General features: G+C 41.2%; 2 protein-coding genes across 3 annotated transcripts; one reads left to right on the top strand and one right to left on the bottom strand.

Moving 5' to 3' along the window:
* Nucleotides 1-252: 252 nt before the first annotated feature.
* On the bottom strand, nucleotides 253-2,224 carry ROMO1 (reactive oxygen species modulator 1). The gene is made up of 3 exons (XM_079128417.1): nucleotides 2,082-2,224; nucleotides 1,759-1,889; nucleotides 253-446 (listed from the first exon to the last, which is right to left on the bottom strand). The coding sequence occupies exons 2-3, from the start codon at nucleotides 1,887-1,889 to the stop codon at nucleotides 338-340; spliced, it is 240 nt and encodes a 79-aa protein (XP_078984543.1). The 5' UTR covers nucleotides 2,082-2,224; the 3' UTR covers nucleotides 253-337.
* NFS1 (NFS1 cysteine desulfurase) lies at nucleotides 2,206-20,557 on the top strand. 2 transcript variants are annotated; one of them, XM_079128290.1, is made up of 13 exons: nucleotides 2,206-2,341; nucleotides 2,934-3,037; nucleotides 3,578-3,694; nucleotides 5,690-5,773; nucleotides 8,426-8,578; nucleotides 10,503-10,596; nucleotides 11,289-11,423; nucleotides 16,055-16,212; nucleotides 16,593-16,698; nucleotides 16,780-16,861; nucleotides 17,462-17,545; nucleotides 18,081-18,170; nucleotides 19,859-20,557. In XM_079128290.1, the coding sequence occupies exons 1-13, from the start codon at nucleotides 2,245-2,247 to the stop codon at nucleotides 19,920-19,922; spliced, it is 1,368 nt and encodes a 455-aa protein (XP_078984416.1). In that variant the 5' UTR covers nucleotides 2,206-2,244; the 3' UTR covers nucleotides 19,923-20,557. The 2 variants fall into 2 exon arrangements, with proteins under 2 accessions (XP_078984416.1, XP_078984415.1); XM_079128289.1 differs by having other exon boundaries at nucleotides 2,207-2,341; nucleotides 2,940-3,037.
* The last annotated feature ends 852 nt before the right edge of the window (nucleotides 20,558-21,409 follow it).

The raw sequence follows: 21,409 nt of genomic DNA, 5'->3' as shown, positions 1-21,409 counted from the left end.
ACCTTTTTTTGCAGTGTATGGTCTTGAGGAAAATTAGGCTTTAAAGTGACCTTTCAAACTGTGATAGAAACATCAAGTTTACAAGGTTGAATTGAGAGTTGACTAGAGTGTATGGAGGGTATCAGGCATCCCCAACTTTCCAATTGTGGATAAACAATCCAGGCCCTGTGAACAGTAGCAATCTTACTCATTAGCCTACCTGTTTTGACTCTACAAGACCGTTGGCCAAGTTGGATAATCATAGACTGAAAATGAGAAGAAGAGACTTTGTTTTATTATGGTACAAGGGCCAGGATGGATAGGAAGATGTAGAAGTAGTGGGCAACCACTGCCCTGGTTAGCATCGTATGCCCATTCCGATGGCCATGAATGTGCCAAATGTGCCGCCACTCTGCATCATGGTTTTCCCAATGCCGCCCATCAGCTCCCGACCCCGCATTCCGATCCTGAGGAGGAAACCAAGATGGGGCCATTTGGGAACAAATATACAAAACTACTTTTCTTTTCCAATCTGCACTTGTAATAATTACTAATTAAGCACTACTAAAGTCTAGCAATCCCTTTATCTCACTTGTTACTGCTGAATTTTAACTCTTCCCACCTGGGTAATGAAAATAATCAGGGTCTCTAGGAAATTCTATGTAATGTATCAACTGCTTCAATTTGTGGGAAAGAGTGTCAAGTGCATGCTGGTACTGGGGAATGAAACAGGGAGGTCTTTCACTTCACAACTCTTCCGGCCCCTTTTGTTTTTTAAGAGAGGATCTCACTAAGTTGCAGATGCTGACCTTGAACTTGCAATTCTCCTGCCTTAGCCCCTAGAGTGTGGGAATACAGGTGGTTACTACCACTCCTGGTGGAAAGCAGTTTTTACAGTTGGTTTTGCTTCCAGAGTGTCATCCAATAGATATTAGTCTTAGATGGGTTTTGGCATTAATGATTTTGGAGTTGAACCTGGGTTCAAGAACCAGCTCTGCAATTTTATAGGCTGTGTCAAGTGTAAAAGGGGCATTATAACACAGTTTTTTTTTTTTTTGTATACCAGAGATTGAACGAACTCAGAGGCAGTTAACTACTGAGCAACATCCCCAGCCTCTTTCATTTTTTATTTTGAGACAGAGACTTGCTAAATTGCTTAGGGCCTCGCTAAATTGCTGAGGCTGGTCTTGAACTTGCAATCTCCTGCCTCAGCCTCCCAAGCGGCTGGGATTACGGGCTAGCGCCACCATGCCCGGCCAACAGAGCTGTTTTGTACAGTATTGCTCAGTGTATAGTAATTTATAAACTGGAAACATGGAAATAACTGCCCAAATGTGAAAATGACCTTCGAAGTGTAGACTGTATCTATTTCATCTCTACCTCTGGTTCCCAGGGCAAACACTTCAACAAGTTTCATTATGTGAAACCAGATATAAAATAGCAGCAACAACAGTAAAAACTATTTACTAAGCACTTACTACGTGCTAGATTCTACACAAAGCGAGCTGACTTGATTCTTACGAAGGTGGTGTTACTGTTTTCATCTACACTTGATGAAACCTTGCCTCCAATTTGCCTAATGTCACTGAACCGGTGAAAAGAATGGGGCAGAAAGAAGTTGACTGTAGAACTCTGCATAGCGCTCCCAGCCTGAAAGCAGTAAGGAAATCGGGCTCGCTAGCTAAAGGGCCGAGAGGTAAGTAGAATCAGGCTCTATTCAGGCTGCCGTCCCAGCAACCCGGGAAGTCCCTCCCAAAGTTCACCGCCTGCGCCCCTCACCTGAGACAGGAAAAGGTGCCGAAGAGCGCCCCGGCCGCCATGCCCACGGCACAACCCATGACAAAGCCCATCTTCACGCGGTCGAAGCAGCTTGGCTGGGACTGCCCGTAGGGACCCACGGCCACCGGCATCTGCGGAGTGTGAGGGAGTGGGAAGAGCGGGCCCAGCCGCCAGTCCAGGAGTCGGGCGGGGTGAGGAGCGAGCCCAAGGGGTTCAGGGAAGTCAGGGAAGGAAATCAGTCTGTCGCCCTATTCCACCACCCTCTTCGCGTTCCAGACCCGACGCCGCGCGATGTCGTCGGGCTCAGGTCACCCCAGCCTCACCTCGTTCGTGGCCTTTGTCGCTCGGCTCTACGTCTCACACCAAAATCCAGACGGAGGGCGTTCGCAGCCCGGGGGATCGCTTCCGGAGCGCGAGGTTTTACTTCCGGGAGCCTGGGGCCGAGGACTGCAGCCACTTCGGGTAGTGGGTTCTGACGCTGGGACCATGCTGCTCCGAGCCGCTTGGAGGCGGGCGGTTTCGGCGGTGACGGCCGCGGCGGGGTCCAGGCCTGCGACGCCCTCCCGGGGGCTGCGCCTGCGCGGTACGCTCCCGATCCCATTCTTCACCACCTTTCCCGGAGCGCGTTCCGGTCCCCTCGTTGCTGCCACTCCCCGAATATTCCCAGGCTTCCCTGTCCCGCCCCGCTGCCCAGACCTTTGACTCTTTGTCTCGCTTGCAATCAACAGTTTTCTCAGGTCATACGTCAGAACGGTTGATTCCGCCGCTCCACCCCCAAGATCCTGTCCCCCAACCCCCAGAGTCTGGAAGCCTGGGCCTTCTGACCTCTCTTGGCCAACTATTAGATCTGCTGGTCGAGGCTCGGGTCCAGGGAGATCTTACCTGCTCTGTCTTCATGTTCCTTGTGGATGGCTTTGCCTTACCGAGCTCTCTTCACTCAATAGAGACAATTTGAACACTGCCACCAGCGTCCTTCCGCCACCCGCCAAGAACCTTGTTTCTCTCATTACTGGCCTCCCTGTACAGTGTTCTCTGATATTGTTTATTTTCCCTTAAGATTCGATCCCATCACCACTTAAACTTATTACACTTCCATCCAGCTTTGAGTCTGCAGCTGCTCTGTGTTCACAGTTGTATTCTCCCTCACTTGGCCACTCCTTTTCCTATTTTGTCAGTTGTAGATCATGCCCCCCAGTCAGCTGTTCATTCAGATGCTGCCCCTGAGGCAGAGCCAGTGCTGCGACCTCTCTACATGGATGTTCAAGCTACCACTCCTCTGGTAAGAATAGTGGGGTAGCTTTTCCTAAGACTGAAATGGCAAGTACTAGAAGTGAAAATTCACAGAAGGGGCAAATCCCTGTAGAAGGGAGAGCCATTGAGGTGTGCTGGGAAAAGGAATAGAGACAGGAGTCAGGAAGCTTAATTTCTTCTTCACTTGTTAAATATCTGATCCCCTTCTCCACTATTAATGCAGGTTTCAACAATGTGTGCGAAGGAATTTTTGCCTGGCTCTATCATGTCCCAGTACCTCATAAATCACAATGCTGGCAGAAATGCAAAAACCTGCATAAACAATTGTCAGAACAAGACAATGTTGACTACCTGAGGGGAGGGTAGAACAATCTGATTGAAGATAGGTTGGGAGTGGGAGTATATCAGGCTGATATTTGATTAGTAGAAGAAGGGGAAGACTGTGGTCTAATGTAGGCAATGATGAAGGTTTGGGTGTATGTTGAGGCAGGGCAGGCAGGTCTGGGAATGTAGTGGGGCCTGAGTTGACTATGGACTCAAGGTGACTCATCTGTCATGCTGTGCTCAGGACCCCCGGGTGCTTGATGCCATGCTACCATACCTCATCAACTTCTATGGAAATGCACACTCCCGGACACATGCTTATGGCTGGGAGAGTGAGGCAGCCATGGAACGTGCTCGCCAGGTTAGTACAGAGGAGTCTAGGAGGTTCCACGGTCAGAGTTTCAGTGGCCTGTGGGAGGTATTTCCTTAGTAGGTGGAATGGAGGTAGAAATAATTTGGAGGTTGGGCTTGGTGGCTCATCCCTGTAATCCCAGTGGCTCTGGGGGCTGAGGCAGGAGGCTCGATAGTCCAAAGCCAGCCTCAGTAATTTAGTGAGGCCCTAAACAATTTAAGTGAGACCCTGTCTCTAAATAGAATTTTTAAAAAGGGTTGGGAATGTGGCTTAGTGATTAAGCACCTCTGGGTTCAAGCCCTGGTGCCAAAAAAAAAAAAAACCAGAAAGAAAGAATTTTGGGTTCTTTCTGGAAGATATTCAAAGAGCAGCCTTGAAGACTGACTGTAGACATTTGATTATATTCCACACTTCCCAACTAAATTACCTTGGGGAAATGATCTAATATCTCTAAGTCTGTTTTCCTCATATTTCAAATGGAGAGTGGAATAGATTCTACTGTGTATGGTTATTGAGTGAATTAAATGAGATCAGGTTGGTAAAACTTTTTAACACAATACCTGTATCTAGTCTGTATATAGTAAGAGCTCAATAAATACATTTAAAAATGGTATAACTGCTGAATGCAAGGGTAGATGCCTGTAGTCATAGATACTCTGGAGTCTGGGGCATGACAATCACAATTTTGAGGCCAGCCTGGGCAACTAAATGAGCCATGTCTCAATAAAATTTTTTAAAATGACCATGTAGCCAACTATGATTGCACATACCAGTAACCCCAGGTACTCTGAAATCTGAGGTAGGAGGATCAAAATTTTGAGGCCAGCCTGGGCAACTTGGTGAGACTATCTCAAAATGAAATGTAAAAAGAGGTGTAGTTCAGTGGAAGAGTATCCTTGTGTTCAATCCTCACTATCACAAAAAATATATATAAATAAACATAAAAGGTTTGGGGATGTAACTCAGAGATAGAACTCTCCTGGGTTCAATCCCCAGCACCAAAATAATATCACTTAATATTCTTTTTTTTGATGGGGGTGTACTGGGAATTGAACCCAGGGTCTTGTGCATGCTAGGTACTCTACCACTTAGCTATTTCCTGAGCCCCCCTTTTTTTTTGTCCCAGAAATTGAGCCCAGGGGCACTTAATCACTGAGTCACATCCCCACCCCTTTTTAAATATTTTTTATTTAGAGAAAGGGTTTCCCTAAGTTGCTTAAGGTCTCTAAGTTGCTGAGGGTGGCTTTGAACTCATGATCCTCCTGTCTCAACCTCCTGAGCCACTGGGATTACAGGCGTGTGCTACTATGCCAGGCTCGCTGAACCCTTTATAATTTTATTTTGAGACAGGGTCTTGCTAAGTTGCCTATGGTGACCTCAGCCTCAAATTTGTGATCTTTCCTCAGCTTTACGACTAGCTGAGTTTATAGGCATGTGTCACCACAGTGGGCTGAATATTCTTTTTTTTTTTTTTTTTTTTGGCACCAGGAATTGAACCCATGGTTACTCAACCACTGAGCTACAGCCCCAGCACTTTTTATTTTTTTATTTTGAGGCAGGGTCTCGTTACATTGCTTAGGGCCTCAGTAAGGTGCTGAGGCTGGCTTTGAACTTGTGATTCTCCTGCCTCTGTTTCCCAAATCACTGGGATTACAGGCATGCACTACTGTGCCCAGCTGGCTTAAAATTCTTCTAGGATCTTGTCTTACATTGGAAAAGAACACGGAATCTAAAATGTAACTGAATCTGTCCCTTGTCTAACACCCTACCATTAGTCTAGTTGAGCTAGTAGATGTAGCACTTCTTTTTGGGCAGTAGGTAGACTGTAGTGAAGTTCTTTTTTTTTTTTTTTTTTTTTGGCGGTATTACTGATTGAATACAAAGACATTCTACCATTAAGCCATATCCCCAGCTCTTTATTTATTTACTCTTCTTTTTTTTTTTTTTGAAGACTGTTGCTGACTGCGGAACTGATGGTGTCTATCTCTGTTTCTTGACTTACAGCAAGTAGCATCTCTGATTGGAGCTGATCCTCGTGAGATCATTTTCACTAGTGGTGCTACTGAATCCAATAACATAGCAATTAAGGTAAGAGAAGAGTGCTGAGGGTATAGCTCAGTTATAGTGCACTTGCCCTAGTATATGAGAGGCCCTGGGTTGGATCCTCAACACCTCCTAAAAAAAGGAAAAAAGGTAAGAGAAGGGAACCAGAATGGCATCTCTGGTGTCACGGGCCACCATACCCAGCAAGATAACACTCTGATTTGTTGGTTCCTTTAGCCCTTTGCAATCTACTCTATCTTAATCTAGTTCCAATGGTGAGGATGGAGTTTAGTCTGAGTTCAGTGAGATAGTTGAATAGGAAAGGAGGTGGTTCTTATGCCATTGACTGGTTTTTTGGCAGCTACTTCAGAGTGGATAATGATGACCAAATTGTTTTCCCTGATTTTTTGATCTAGTAACAGTGAAGTCCAGAATCACCTGTACTTGACACGTTTCCCTGCTCCTTTTCCTGCTCACTCCTATATACTCTATTTCAAGACTGCCCTCCAACCACCTTCCCTTTTCTTTCTCTTCAGATTTGTTTGCTTATTACTATGGTATACTCTTTATTGGTCACTCAGATTGGGATCTGTCATTCTATCCTTGGGATATATAGGTCCTTGGTGCTAACACACTACTCTTAGTAGTCGTGTTCATATTTCATGGAACATAACTACAGTCAACTGGACTTGACTGCCAGGATTACTTGAGTAAATGCCAAGGCTCTGAGAAACTGTTTCCTGCTGTAGGTTCAATTCTATCCACTCTATCTGTTCTCTTAGCTGTGCTGCTAATGTTGGTTTTTCTGACCTTATTCTGCAGTGTAGGAAGCCTAGGATGGCCCCAGAATCATTAGTATTCTGCCCATTCTTGTTAGTAGGAAAGTATCCTTCCTTTGGATTATGTTGATCACAGAATCAGGGTGGAGATCCTTTCAAAGGTGGGATAGTTTTTGTAATGGGGAGCATTTCCAAAACTTTGAGAATGTTTGTCTTGGAAGTCTCCACATACCCACAACTAGAGGTCAAGGATTGCTAATAGCCTTGATGGTGTTCTTCTTCATCTCCTGCATGAATAGAGTAAACATCTGCCATTTAAGTATTATACATTCTGGGTAGCTGAGATAAAGAGGGTGGGAGGTAGATATATCATTTAAATTGCATTGTTTATGAACAGCAGTAATAAAATTTTTAACTATTCTCACCATATTATTTTTACATTATTGATATAAATCATTTTTACATTATTGATATAAATACTTTTGGGGATAAAATAAAGTAGTATAAATCAATTGCAAATCTCTCTCTATATATTTTTTTCTTTTTTTGTGGTACTGGGATTGAACCCAGGGTGCTTCACCAGTTAGCTACATCTCCAGCCCCTTTAAAAATTTTTTTTTAAAAATATTTTTTAGTTGTAGATGACACAATACCTTTATTTTATTTCATTTATTTTTATGTGGTACTGAGGATTGAATCAATGCCTCACATGTGTGAGACAAGCACTCTACCAACTGAGCTATATCCCCAGCCCTCTTTTTATTTTTTATTTTGAGACAGCTAGGTCTCACTAAGTTGCTAAGACTGGCATCAAACTTGTGATCCTCCTGCCTCAGCCTCCCAAGTCACTGGCATTATAGGCATACACCACTCTGCCTGGCTAAATGCCCCTTCTTTATGTTCCTTGTCCTCATGAATATAAAGGTTTTTTTATATATATATTTTTAGATGTTGATGGATCTTTATTTTATTCATTTATTTATATGTGGTGCTGAGAATCAAACCCAGCACCTCACACATGCTAGGCAAGTACTCTACCACTGAGCTACAAGCCCAGCCCCAAATATACAGGTTTTATGTAGTTTTAATTTTGTTCCAATTAGTCTGTTTTTGTTATTTTTATTTTTTGATGCCAAAACCCAGCATGTATTCTACCAGTTAACTATACCCACAACTTCTAAATAGTTTTATATTTTACTTTTATAATTTTGTATTATAAACTGGGTTGGGGGTACTGCATGTTTTATTACTTTAAATTTTTTGTTGTTGTTGGTGGTGGTACTGGGGATTAAATTCAGGACCTCCTGTATGCTAGGGAAGTGCTATAAATTTTATTTTGACAGTGTCTTGTTAAGTTGCCTAGTCAGGCCTTGAACTTACAATTGTGCTGCTTTAGCCCCCCAGTAGCTTTGGACTGCATGTGCTACCATATCTGGTTATGTGTTTGTTTTTTGTTTTTGTCTCATATGAGAAAAATGTTTTTTACTTCTTTATTTTCTTATAATAATTGAAATTCTAGGTATTTAAAAGATAATGCTGTTAGTTCTGATATTAAAAGTATCACGTGGTTGACTGGGGATATAGTCAGTAATAGCACATGCTTAGCATGTGCGAGGCCCTGGATTCAATCCTTAGCACCAAACCAAACCAAACAAACAAAAAAAAAACAAGTCCCTGGGGACTGGGCTTGTGGCTCAGTGGTAGAGTGCTTGCCTGGCATGTGTGGGGCACTGGGTTCAATTCTCAGCACCATATAAAAATAAATAAGTAAAATAAAGGCATTGTGTCCATCTACAACTAAAAAAGTATTTAAAAAATGTGAATAACAATTTTTTAAAAATCCCTTTGTAAATGGTATGGAAGTTATTGCTGTTTACCTGAGTATGTTCTCCTTCCTTCCACCATCACTAATTTTTAGGGGGTGGCCAGGTTCTACAGGTCACGGAAGAAGCACTTGATCACCACCCAGACAGAACACAAATGTGTCTTGGATTCCTGTCGTTCACTGGAAGCTGAGGGTTTTCAGGTCACCTACCTCCCAGTGCAGAAGAGTGGAATCATCGACCTTAAGGTAAAAAGGACTTTTGGCATACGGGGCAAAATAGGAATATCCTGGCTTCAGTCCTAAATCTATCACTTCAACTTGGCTGGCTAGAGCTTGAAGGTGGTTCTAATGGTGAGGATGGAGTTTAGAGAAAATGTCCTGGGAAAGAAAGAGATTATCTCCCCTGAGTGTGCACATTTTCCCTCTCTCTGGAGGACTCATGTCTCTTTGTTGGTGATTCCTGGTTTTTATGAGAGCCACTGGGCATGTGTACAGGATGCCAGAGACTCACACTTACCATGGCAAAGTTCTAGCCTCCTCCTTCCCTGAACTGATGCCACTTTTCCCTCCTCAAAAGGAGGTATAGGACTTTTTTTTGCGGTACTGGGGATTGAACCCAGGGCCTTGTGCTTCCGAGGTAAGCACTCTACCAACTGAGCTATACCCCTAGCCTGAGACATAGGACTTTGTTCTTTTTCTCTCTGGCACTGGTGATTGACCCCAGGGTCTTTAGTATGCTAGGAAAGCTTTCTACCACTGAACTACACCCCTAGCCCTTTCCTTAAATTTTATATTGAGATAGGATTTCAATAAGTTGCCCAGGCTGCCCTCACCTTGAACTTGTAATCCTCCTGTCTCAAACTTCCTCAGTAGCTGGTACCACAGATATGCACCACTGCATGCAATTAACAGGGTTGTAGCTCAGTGGTAGAGTGTTATCCTAATATGTATGAAGATTTAATCTTCAGTGCCACAAAAAAAAAGAGGTATAGTTTTATTGAATATTATATACATATATATAAAGAAATGGGCCAAAATGGGTAATATTCAATAAATATTATTCAGTATATATATTTATTGAATATACACATATTTAATAAATATATATATATTTAGGTTTTAAGTTGAAACTCCTTGTCCACTAACTTTTGGATACCAGCATCCCTAGACAAATTCTAACATGCAGTTTGTAGACAGACCCCTGAGTCCAAACTCAAAACTCTCTCTTTTTTTTGGTTATCATTTATTATTTGTTCTCTCTCTTGCTTTTAATCATCTCTCAGTCATTCATATCTATGGCTGCTTCCTCACAATGTCTCTAGAATTATGCTCTTTTTTATTTCTTTAGCTAGATTGAATCCTGAATCTTAGGCTCCTCTGGACTTGACCTTTTTGCCTGTCCTTTAGCCACCACTTTCTAGTATGTCCTGCAGATCCTCACCGGACTTTATTTCTAAAGCATTCATTTGACATTTTTTCTTTTTTTAAATACACATATATTAATTTTTTAATTTTTTTAGAGGGTGGATACCAGGGATTGAACTCTGGTACGCTCAATCACGCTCAAAATTGGTACGCCCAATTTTGTATTTTATTAAGAGAGAGGTTCTCACTGAGTTGCTTACAACCTTGCTATTGCTAATGCTGGCTTTGAACCTGTGATCCTCCTGTCTTAGTCTCTCAAGCGACTGGGATTACAGGAGTGTACCAGGCACTTGGCACTTTGCCCATTTTAAAATCAAGTTGCTTTACTACTACTAAGTTGTTTGAGTGCTTTTCATATTTTGGATGTATGATTTGCAAATCTCAAAAAAAAAAGAAAAAAGGAAACCAGAAAATCCATCAAACTGTTTTCTCGAATGATTGGTTATACATTTTGCACAGCCACCAGCAGTGTATGAGTGATTCAGTTTCTTTCCATCCTCACCAGCATTTTATGTTGTTACTATTTTTTGTTTGTTTGTTTGCAGTGCTGGGGTTTGAACCCAGTGCATGCTAGGCAAGCACTCCATCACTGAGCTATGTCCCCACCCTCTAGTGTTTTTATTTTAACCAGTTGAATAGGGGTGCAGTGAAAGGCCCCCTTTTTAAAACTACGTTTGCCTACATTCATATTTAGGGAGAACTTTTTCATCAGTATATAATCTCCTTAATTCCCATATATTCTTAGGAATTGGAGGCTGCCATCCAGCCAGATACCAGCCTGGTCTCAGTTATGACTGTGAACAATGAGATTGGAGTGAAACAGCCTATTGCAGAAATAGGTGAGTGTCATGAGTTAACCCTGATTCTTGCTGACCACTGGGGTCCATCTGAGGAAGTAGGGATAGACTTAGAGCTCCAACACTCTATAGAGCATTCTGAGTGAACAAAGGAAAGAAAGCTTAAGTACCTTGTTCTAGGACATTGTAAGTGACAAAGCAGTATTTGAATTCAGATCTGGTCCATTTGTTTTTTCATTTTATTGCAGTTGTTTTTGAAAACAACCATAAAATGACAATAAAACAACCCTCTACCTTTTTTTCCATCCTTTAGAACATGTCTTTTTTTAATCTCCACTTAGAGTTCTTCTTGTAATCTCTTTATGTACATTGGCAAAAAAAATCTGTTAATCTTTCCTTCTTTTTTTAAATTAAAAAGGATCTGAAAGGTAATGTGACATTTTGAAATACCATTGTTAATGAGGTGGTAAGAAGAATCTTATGCAGCAGAATATCAGTACTTTTCATTTAGTACTTTTTCCTTGAGCTTTAAAGAACAGAGAGATAGAAGGCCAGAGGAGGGAGAAGGGAGGGGAAAGGGAAGGAGGAAGAGAAAGTGGGGAGGTGGAGGCAGGGGTGGGAGGGAATTTAGAATCATTTACTATGGGTAGAGACAATTCATGGTGTGTGAGGGACCACTTTCAGGTTACTTCCCAATGTTGTTCTGTGGGTCTTCCCCTCTACTGTTTCCTCAGGGCGGATTTGCAGTTCCAGAAAGGTGTATTTCCATACGGATGCAGCCCAGGCTGTTGGAAAAATCCCACTTGATGTCAATGACATGAAAATTGATCTCATGAGCATCAGTGGTCACAAAATCTATGGTCCTAAAGGTACCAGCCCCTCCTACAGTGCCTCTTCTCTGAATGTCTCAGCAAACCCTTTGACAGATGTTTCTTGGAGTCATTTGAGACTGCCATTGCTTTCAGAGGAAGTTGTATATTTAAAGTGCCTAGCAGAATGCAAGTGTCATTTAGCATTATTCAAGAAACACTGGCCTATTTGTACACCCAAGTAGTCACTCTGTGTACAACAGGGCATTCTTCCTTGAACTGTTTAAAAAATCCTTTGAAAACAGATAGATATTAATTTGGCAGTGGAACACAGGATTTTGTTCAATCAGATTTCACTATACAGGCTGTTACCTTTTCTGCCTCACTATTATGTACAGAGCATCTAGATTTCTTTTAAGTCCTTCATTCCCAGTGTCTCACTTTAGCTTAGAGGAAGAGTGTATAGCTTTAGCATCTCTTAGTGTTCAATAGTGTTAATAGTCTGTGCCCCTATTAGTCTCTTAAGGATACCTCTCTGTTCTTTATGTTCCTACTGGCTAAGAAGTATTTTCAAGCTTGAGTTCTGTCTCCTCAACTCTTGGAAGAGACTGTTGTCCTTTGTTCTGTAGAGGTAGCCATAAAAAGGAAAAAAGTTCTGTCTCTGGAGTGAGGGTCTTTTTGGGGTTGATGTCTCTACCAGTGTACTTTCTGTGCCTGCAGGGTTTCATCTGAGTATGCACCCTGTAAAAGAATTGTAACGTCTCCTGGAAGGATGGAAGATGGTTTAATCTAAGGGTTCCCAGAGGTTATAAATAGTGTTTTTGTGAACTATTCTTGCAAAAAGCCCAACAAGCTAGGCATAATGGCCATGCTGTCTGTAATTCCAGCAACTCAGGAGACTGAGGCAGGAGGATTGCAAATGCATGACCAACCTGTGTAGTTCAGGATTTTTTCCCCCAGTGCTGGGAATTGAATTTAATGCCTTGCATATGCTAGCCAAGAGGTGCTCTACCATTGAGCTACAACCCCAGCTCCCAGGCTCTGCAACTTATTGAAACCCTGTCTCAAAATCAAAAATAAAATGGACTGAGAATATATATAGCTCAGTAGTAAAGCACCCCTGGGTTCAATCACCAGTATTGAAAAGAAAAAAAAAGTTCAATGGGCACGCTATCTAATTAAAATGTTGGAGTTTTTGTTTGTTTTTTGTTTTTCTTTTTTTCTTTTCTCTCTTTCTTTATTTGGCTTGCAATGCTGGGGATCAAACCAGTGCCTCACACATGCTAGGTAAGCACTCTACCACTGAGCTACAACCTCAGCCCTGTTGACTTTTATTATTTTTTTTTTAACTTTAAAAAAAAAATTTTTTTTAGTTGTTGATGAACCTTTATTTTTTATTTATCTTTATATGTAGTGTGGAGAATTGAACCCAGTGCCTCACACATGCTAGACAAGCACTCTATCACTAAGCCACAACCCCAGCCCCCTGTTGACTTTTATTGTAAATATATCTATCTTGGTAAAACCAGTGAACTCATATTGATCAGTAGCTCCAGTCAACACTCATATCTGTATAGGTATCTCTCATTATCTAAACTCAGCATCTTAATTGATTTAGATAATGTGGTATCCTTCACTGTCCTGAGCACTTGCTCTCAGAATTTGAGAACTGCATAGATTCTGATAATGTAAGACACTTGCATTTTTATATATTCATCTTTTAGGACACTTGGAATTTTTTTTAGTGGAAAAATGAATTTTATTTATTTATATATTTTGAGATAGGGTCTCTATGTTGCCTAGGCAGGCCTAAAAATCCTCCTGCCTTAGCCTCCTGAGTAACTAGGATTACGGGAATGAGCCACTATAGTGGGTGTAAAATATTTCTTTTTCTTTCCTTTTTTTTTTTTTTTTTTTTTTGTACTAGGGATTGAACCCAAGGTCACTTTACCACTGAGCAACATCCCCAACACTTTTTATATTTTATTTTGAGACAGAGTCTTGCTCAGTTGTTTAGGGACCTCACTAAGTTGCTGAGGCTAGTCTTGAACTTGCCATCCTCCTGCCTCAGTCTCCTGAGCCCCTGAGATTATAGGCATGCACTACCATGCCCACACTGAAATATTTCTTCTTTTCTTTCCTTTTTTTTTTTTTTTTTTTGGTACTAGGGATTGAACCCATGGGTATTTAGCCACTGAGAAACATCCCCAGCTCCTTCTATTTTTTTATTTTGAGATAGGGTCTCACTAAGTTGCTTAGGGCCTTGCTAAGTTGCTGGCTGGCTTTGAACTTGTCATCCTCCTGCCTCAGGCTCACATGCTGCTGGGATTCCAGGCAACTGGACAACTGCACCTGATTGAAATATGTATTTTTAAAATTCTTAAAAAAATTTTTTTTTGTAGTTGTACATGGGCAGAATGCTTTTATTTCATTTTATTTTATGCAGTGTTAATGATTGAACCCAGTGCCTCACACGTGCTAGACAAGTGCTCTGCTACTGAGTTACAACCCCATCCCTAATATTTCTTAATAAATTCAGTAGAGTACATAAATCATTAAATTGGTGTCCTTCATGATAAATTTGGAAATTATTGCCTTAGTTTTTATAATACTTCCATTCTCTGCCTAAACAGTATTTCTGTGTGGGAGATGAATTTTATCATATACTTGTTCCATTCTAAAACTCTTGACTGCTCAGTGGATATCTTTGCATACTCATGCTCATATTTTTGGACAGAATTTCTGTAAATTGGTTTGCTGAGTCACAGGCTGTACATATTTTTCACACATCAATTTTTTTTTTTTTTTTTTTTTTTTGTGGTGCTGGGAATTTGAACCCAGGGCCTTGTGCTTACAAGGCAAGCACTCTACCGACTGAGCTATCTCCCCAGCCCCCAGGCTATACATATTTTTAAGAAATTTTTTTGGGGGTACTTGGGATTGAACCCAGGGTTGCTTAACCACTGAGCCACATCCCCAGCACTTTTTATATTTTATTTATTTTAAAAATATTTTTATATTTTATTTATTTAAAAAATATTTTTTGGTTGTAGATGGACACAATACCTTTATTTTTATATGGTGCCGAGGATCGAACCTAATGCCTCACATGTGCCAAGTGTGCACTCTACCACTGAGCCACAACCCTGGCCCCTTATATTTTATTTTCAGACAGTGTCTTGCTGAGTTGCGTTGGGCATTGCTAAATTGCTAAGGGTGGCTTTGAATTTGTAATCCTCCTGCCTCAGCCTCTTGAGCTGCTGGATTATAGGCGTGTGCCACTGTGCCTGGCTTTTATTTTTAAGTTTTGATAAACTTGGGGAGAGTGTGCAAATTCTTACTACCATTCTGATTCTTCCCTTAAAGGTTTTTATTTTTTTCCTTTTTAAAAAAAATTTATTTAGAACGAGTAATATATTTATCTGGGTCAAAATTTAAAAACTTCAAAAAAGTATACAATGAAAAGTTTACCTTCTACTTCTGTCTCCTCCCTTCTGAGAAATAATTTCTTGGTTATTTATCTTTTTTTTCTTTTTTTGAGACCCCTCTCACTATATTGCCCAGGCTGGTCTCCAACTTCTGGGCTCTGTAATCCCATCCTTCTGACCCAGCCTTCTGAGTGCTGGGAGAATAGGTGTGTGTTACCATGCCTAACTTGTGTATTTTTGTAGAATTATTCTATGCATTTTCATGTAGACATATACTTCCCCTCCATCCTGCCTTTTATTCAGATGATAGCATACTATATTCATTGTTCTGATCTTGCTTTGTTTTACCTAAAATATATCTTACTTTTTTTTTTTTTTTTTTTTTTTTTTTTTTTTTTGTATTGGGATTAAACCCACAGGCACTTAATCCCTGAACCACATCCTCAGCCCTTTTTTATTTTTTATTTTGATTCAGGGCCTTGCTAAATTGCTAAGGCTGGCCTTGAACTTGTCATTCTCCTGCCTCAGCCTCCCATGTTGCTGGGGTTACAGGCTTGCACTACCACATCTGACTTAACTTATATTTTTTAACTATAATATAGAATTTGTTGGGATTTCACCAGTTTTCTTTCTTTTTTTGGGGGGAGGGGGTGCTACTGGAGATTAAACCGTGATGTATTCTACCACTTTACTACATCCCAGCCCCTTTTATTTTTTAGTTTGAGACAGGATCTTGCTAAATTGCCCAGACTGGCCTCAAACTCACAATCCTTATGCTTCTTCCTCCCAAGAAAGCTGGGATGACAAAAATGTGCCAGTGCCTGACCATCTAACAATGTATCTTGGAGATCTTACAGAGTTGGTACTGAAAGAATTTCTTCATTCTTTTATATATATGGGTAGTATTTCATTGCATGGACATTATTTGACATTCCTCTGATAAGGGCCATCCAAAATGTTTCCAACTTTTTTGCTCATAGGAGCAATGCTGCAATGTATGATATGATTTCACTCTTTGCTTAGGGAACTGCTTTGAACCATTTTGGTCATTACTCCTTTTAGTAATTAACTTCCTGATGTTAAATAATTTTGCTAAATATTATGCTTTTACTGCTATTTCTTCTCAGTTTTTTTTTTTTTTGTTTGTTTAATTTAGAAAAATTTCAGGTTACAGGAAAATTGAAATAATGTCTTGATTTCTTTGGAAAGTGATATTTTGTTTGATCTGGGTTTCTCTTTTTTGTAACAAATTTTGTTTCCCAGGGGTTGGTGCCATCTACATCCGCCGCCGGCCCCGAGTGCGTGTGGAGGCCCTGCAGAGTGGAGGGGGGCAGGAGCGGGGTATGCGGTCTGGGACAGTGCCTACACCCTTGGTGGTGGGGCTGGGGGCTGCGTGTGAGGTGGCACAGCAAGAGATGGAGGTATGAGGAGAGCAGTTTCCTCCCACAACTTCTTTCCCTGTTCTGGGTCTCATATTAGTGGCGTCTTGGCATAGCTAAGTTAGATTACTACTGAAAGAGGACATTTAAGATAAGGTCCTGCTGGCCCCCTAGTCTGAGGAAATATTAGGGATTCCAAAACCCCTGCCCCATGAAAAGTTTGTTCATTTGTTTCTGGGTTGTTGGAACCCTGTGTGACGTTATGAAGTACGTTTTGCACATCAGGTGTTATACTCACTTGCTGGAGATACAGTGGTCTCCACCAGTAACATAGGGTGATAGAGGAGAAGGGTTTCTTTAACTGTGTGTTGTTGAGCTGTTTGGTGATCATGTTGCTTAATCCTCCCCTCCATACACCTTAGTATGACCACGAAAGAATCTCAAAGTTAGCAGAGCGGCTGATAGAGAAGATAACGAAGAGCCTTCCAGATGTGGTGATGAATGGGGACCCTAAGCACCACTATCCTGGTATGGACATATCCTTTTGATTCCCATTCTAGAAGAGGCTCAACTCTAGACCTCTTTCATAGAACATCTTTCTCTCCTTAGGCTGTATCAACCTCTCTTTTGCATATGTGGAAGGGGAGAGTCTGCTGATGGCACTCAAGGATGTTGCCTTATCCTCAGGGAGGTGAGTTGGACTGATAGGCAGGGACTGTGGTAGGGCTTCTATGTATTATACCAGTTACTAAGCTTCATGGTATGGTGAAGACAGGTGCAAGAGCTCTTGATTCAAGGTCAAGGTAATTTTTTGGCTGACTGGGCACAAGCTGAAGTTTATCACCCTAACAGAGCCTTGTGGAAGAGAATTCTGTATTTTTTGTGGTTCCAGGAAATGTATATATCTGATACAGTGTTCCACTAGTAGTTCTGTTATAGATCTCCACAACTGAAGATCCAAAGGTCACCAAGGTTTTAGCTTCCCTTAGGGAAAGAGTGTAAGGTTCTCTGCTGCCTCTTTTTGTCAGATCCAGTTCATGGGATATCACACTTTGTCATGGTTTGGCACTGTCCTTGTTCAAGGATGTTTATCCACGATAGGAGCCAGAGGAGCTAGGTTCATATCATAGAATGTGTGCAGCAGTACTAGGCTCTTTAGCTCTGCCAGATTAGATCTCTTTCGTTTCTAAGGTATGACTATAGGGCCCTGGGGGAGGGAGTAAGACCAGGGTTTTATGGCTTATAGAGATGTTGATGATGATCTGAGCAAGGTTTGTGTCTGTTTCCTCAGCGCTTGCACCTCTGCATCCCTGGAGCCCTCTTATGTCCTTAGAGCAATTGGCACTGATGAAGATTTAGCACACTCTTCCATCAGGTCTGTGAGTGGAGCTGCAGTGTTTATGCAAGACATCCTCTTTATTGTTCATCTTCTGTTATAGTCTGTCTCAGTCTGGTTCTCCTTATCTTCTCTGTCTCCTTTCTCTCTCTCTCTCTTTTTTTTTTTTTTGGGTACTGGGTATTCAACCTAGGCCATTACTCCTGCTAAGCACACACACACTACCACTGAGCTATACTTCCAGCCCTTTCTTATTCCTTCTTGATTCTTTGGGAAAGTTTCTGGGCAGAGCTCCTCAGACTTCATTGAGAATCACTTGGGAAGTTTGTGAATGATGACAGTTTCTGAACCTCACATTCATATTCGGCTTCACTAGTTCTGGAGGAGGATTAGGAAACTTCTCAGGTGATTCTGATGCATTAATTCATAGACCATGTTCTGAGAAACTCTGACCTAGAAGAGTTGGACCATATTCTTCTGTGTCTTTTGTGTATTAGGTTCTTAGCAAGTATTGGCCAAATAAAAATACCGCAGTACTATCTAATGCAAAGCTCTTCTCCTTTGCCTATTTTAGGTTTGGCATTGGCCGCTTCACTACAGAGGAGGAAGTAGACTACACTGCAGAGAAATGCATTCAACATGTGAAGCGTCTTCGAGAAATGAGGTATGCACTATTGTATCAGAAACTCTTTAGATAAACTGTAGTGTTGGTTCCTCTTTTGTCCTCATGTGTTCACAGTGCTACAACCAAAGTTTGAGAGTACTTAGATTTTAGGATAGGATTTAGAGATTCCATGAAGTAAGAAAGTAGAGCTCTTTGCTTGCTTATTTTCAGAATATGAAAAAGTAGTTTAAAAATTGAATAACTATATCAGTACACATGGTATTATTGTTATTGATAGTATTAACAAATATTTTGCAGCAATATGAGTACTAAGTTAATGACTTATAGGCCAAGTATATGAGAAAATTCCCTTTAAGATAGGGATTTTTTTTTTTTTTTTCCTTTGAGGAACTGGTCATGGAACCCCAGTATATACCTCGCTTCCCTTTGAGTTCTCCCTGGCTTTTCTGCATTCTGAATTTTCCTTGCTAGGGTCTAGCTGTGTTGCTTAAATATCTACTGGTTGCTCAAGTTTCTTATGCTTAGGATTCTTCTTTGGCCTGGCTTTCTGGTAAGTCAAGGACCGTGATACCTTATTCTTCCTGTGTGGCTTCAGCATCTGTATCCTATTCCTTCTGACCCTTTACAAACCAAATTTAGCCTGGCCCATTAACTTTGAACCAAAACCTTATGGTGTGAGCCTATTAGGAACAGGAAGGAAATGATGGCTAACTTTAAGGAGCCTAGGAAAGTATCATAAACAGAAAGTCATGCTGGGAATGTATTGTATAAAGGAGAGGGTTAATCAGCAATGGAATTAAATCAGATAGCAAAAAATAGCTGGGTAATACAAACTACAAAATTTCATTATTGGTGCTGGAGGTGTATCTCAGTGGTAGGTAGAGTGCTTAGCATGTGTGAAACCTTGGATTTAATCCCCAGCACCAAAGTATAAAAACATTCCCATAGTCATACCAAACTGAAGTAATAGCTGGCCTGAAACATTATCCAAGACATGCAAGCTAAAGGGGATCATAACTTAGCAGAGACTTCTCATATGAGATGGGATGCTGGGGCCTAAAATCCAAGAGGTCCTTTTGGATTGGAGCCAGAGATGCTGGAAGCGAAGTTCAATTATGAGGAGATAAAATTGGTAAGAATTATATAATGGAATTGCATGCTCAGATGATTTAGAGCCAAGTTCTATCCAGGAGAACTGAGAACTAGATCAAAACCCAGAAACAAGTGCTGAAAAGTGGGTCATTTGTGGTAGTTGTAGTAGAGAAGATAGACCTTTATTTTATTTATTTATTTGTATGTGGTGCTAAGAATTGAACCCAGTGCCTCACACATGCTAGGCAAGCGCTCTACCACTGAGCTACAGCCCAGCCTGAAACTTGAGTTTTATACATGTCCAAGGCTGTTGGTTCTCACAAAAACATTATGTAGCATCTCACAAGTGGGATGAGAGCTTTAAGAATATGACCATATCTGAAGTCCACTGACTACGGGTCCAATTGCCGTTGAGCCTGGGGTGCTTAGTTAATACTGTTTGTTGGCTAGAACTGACCAGGACTTAGAGTAAGTAACTGGGAAAGACTTATTAACCACCTATGTTGGGGTCCACCCAGGCAAAAGGCAGAGGAGAAACAGGAATAGGAGGCAAGTCATTGCTCAAGGCCTCAGAGCCAGTGTTGGCTGCTTCCTGTCTAAGTCCTTACTCACTGAATGCCTCTTCTCTTTGACAGTCCTCTCTGGGAAATGGTACAGGATGGCATTGACCTCAAGAGCATCAAGTGGACCCAACACTAGAAGAGTAGGTCCCTGACTTTATGCTGGCCTGGCCCATCCTGCCTCACTGACACATGCACAGCCAGGCATCTTGTTCTACCCAGTGGGTGCTCCGTGGTAAAATCAGAATTGGTATAGCCCAGTTGACTTCATCACAGCCCACTTCCAATCAGAAACACAAGGAAAATTTCTTTCCCTAATCTTAGCTCCTTTGTTGGGGAACATTCCCCATTTTTCTTCAGGGTTTCTTCTCTGGTCATTTATAGAGTGTGGACATTTTCATCTGGAAGCAATAGAGACATTTGCTATGATATTGCTGCTAAACGTGTGTCCTTTGTGGGGAAAGCAAAAGGAACTGGAAGAAGGCTCTTTGGGGACTCCAATAATCTACGTAGACATTTGAATCGTGGCATTTTATTGCTCAGCTGGACTGGCTCCTTCAGCAACAAGCATAATCAACTTCACTTTAATCCTTTTTGAGACTCCAAAGGACATCACTTTTTATTGACTGTAGATGAAATAACAAGTTTCTTGGTTCTCAGCTCAACCATTAGAGTTCTCAACTCCATCTATTATTCTAATAATTTTATGTTTCTTCTCTTAGAATTTGTTAATTTGAAGATTTGGAGAGAAATAAATTCATTTTCTTCTGTTTACTCTGTGACTTTATTGAGAACCTGAGAGAAGTGGAAGCTGCACTTGGGAATTGTGAAGTCTACCATTTTTTTGTGGTGCTGGGGATTGAACCCAGGACCTTATGCTTGGAAGGTACTCTACCAACTGAGCTATATCCACAGTCCTCTACCTGACTTCTATAGATGACTCAGGGCTTTGTTAGGCAAATGCTCTACCATGGAGCTACATCCCTAGCCCCTTTGAAAAAATTTTTATTTTGAGATAGGGTCTCACTAAGTTGACCAGGCTGATCTTGAACTGCCTCAGCCTCTCCAGTAACTGGGATCACAGATGTGTGCTACCATACCTGACACAAATGCACACATGCACACACACATACACACATACATATATATATAATATATGTATTTTTTTTGCAATACTAGGGATAGAACACAGGGGTACTTTTGAGTTATACCCCCAGCCCTTTTTATTTTTTATTTTGAAACAGGGTCTCACTACATGATCAAGGCTGGCCTTAAACTTGCAATCCTCCTGCCTTAGCCTCCCAAGTTGCTGGGATTATAGATGTTTGACACTGCACCTTGCCATACTTCTTTTTTTTTTCTTTTTTGGTAGTAGGGATTTAACCCAGGGATGCTTTACCACTGATATATATTCCACAGCCCTTTTTATTTTCTATTTTGAGACAGTCTTGCTTAATTTCTGAGTGCCTAAATTGCTGAGGCTGGCCTCAAACCTGCAATCCTCTTGCTTTGCTGGGATTATAGGTGTGCAACACTGCACCTAGCTCTCGATTGTATTTCTTATTGTGGTTACTGTTAAAAAATGTTTGAAGCTACTGGGTAAAGTATGGTAAATATGGGATGGAC

This window comes from Sciurus vulgaris, assembly GCF_902686455.1.
Source record: "Sciurus vulgaris genome assembly, chromosome: 2".
In the NCBI taxonomy this organism is placed as follows: Eukaryota; Metazoa; Chordata; class Mammalia; order Rodentia; family Sciuridae; genus Sciurus; species Sciurus vulgaris.
The sequence above is the reverse complement of the archived record's forward strand: the minus strand, read 5'-3'. Positions and strand labels throughout refer to the sequence as shown.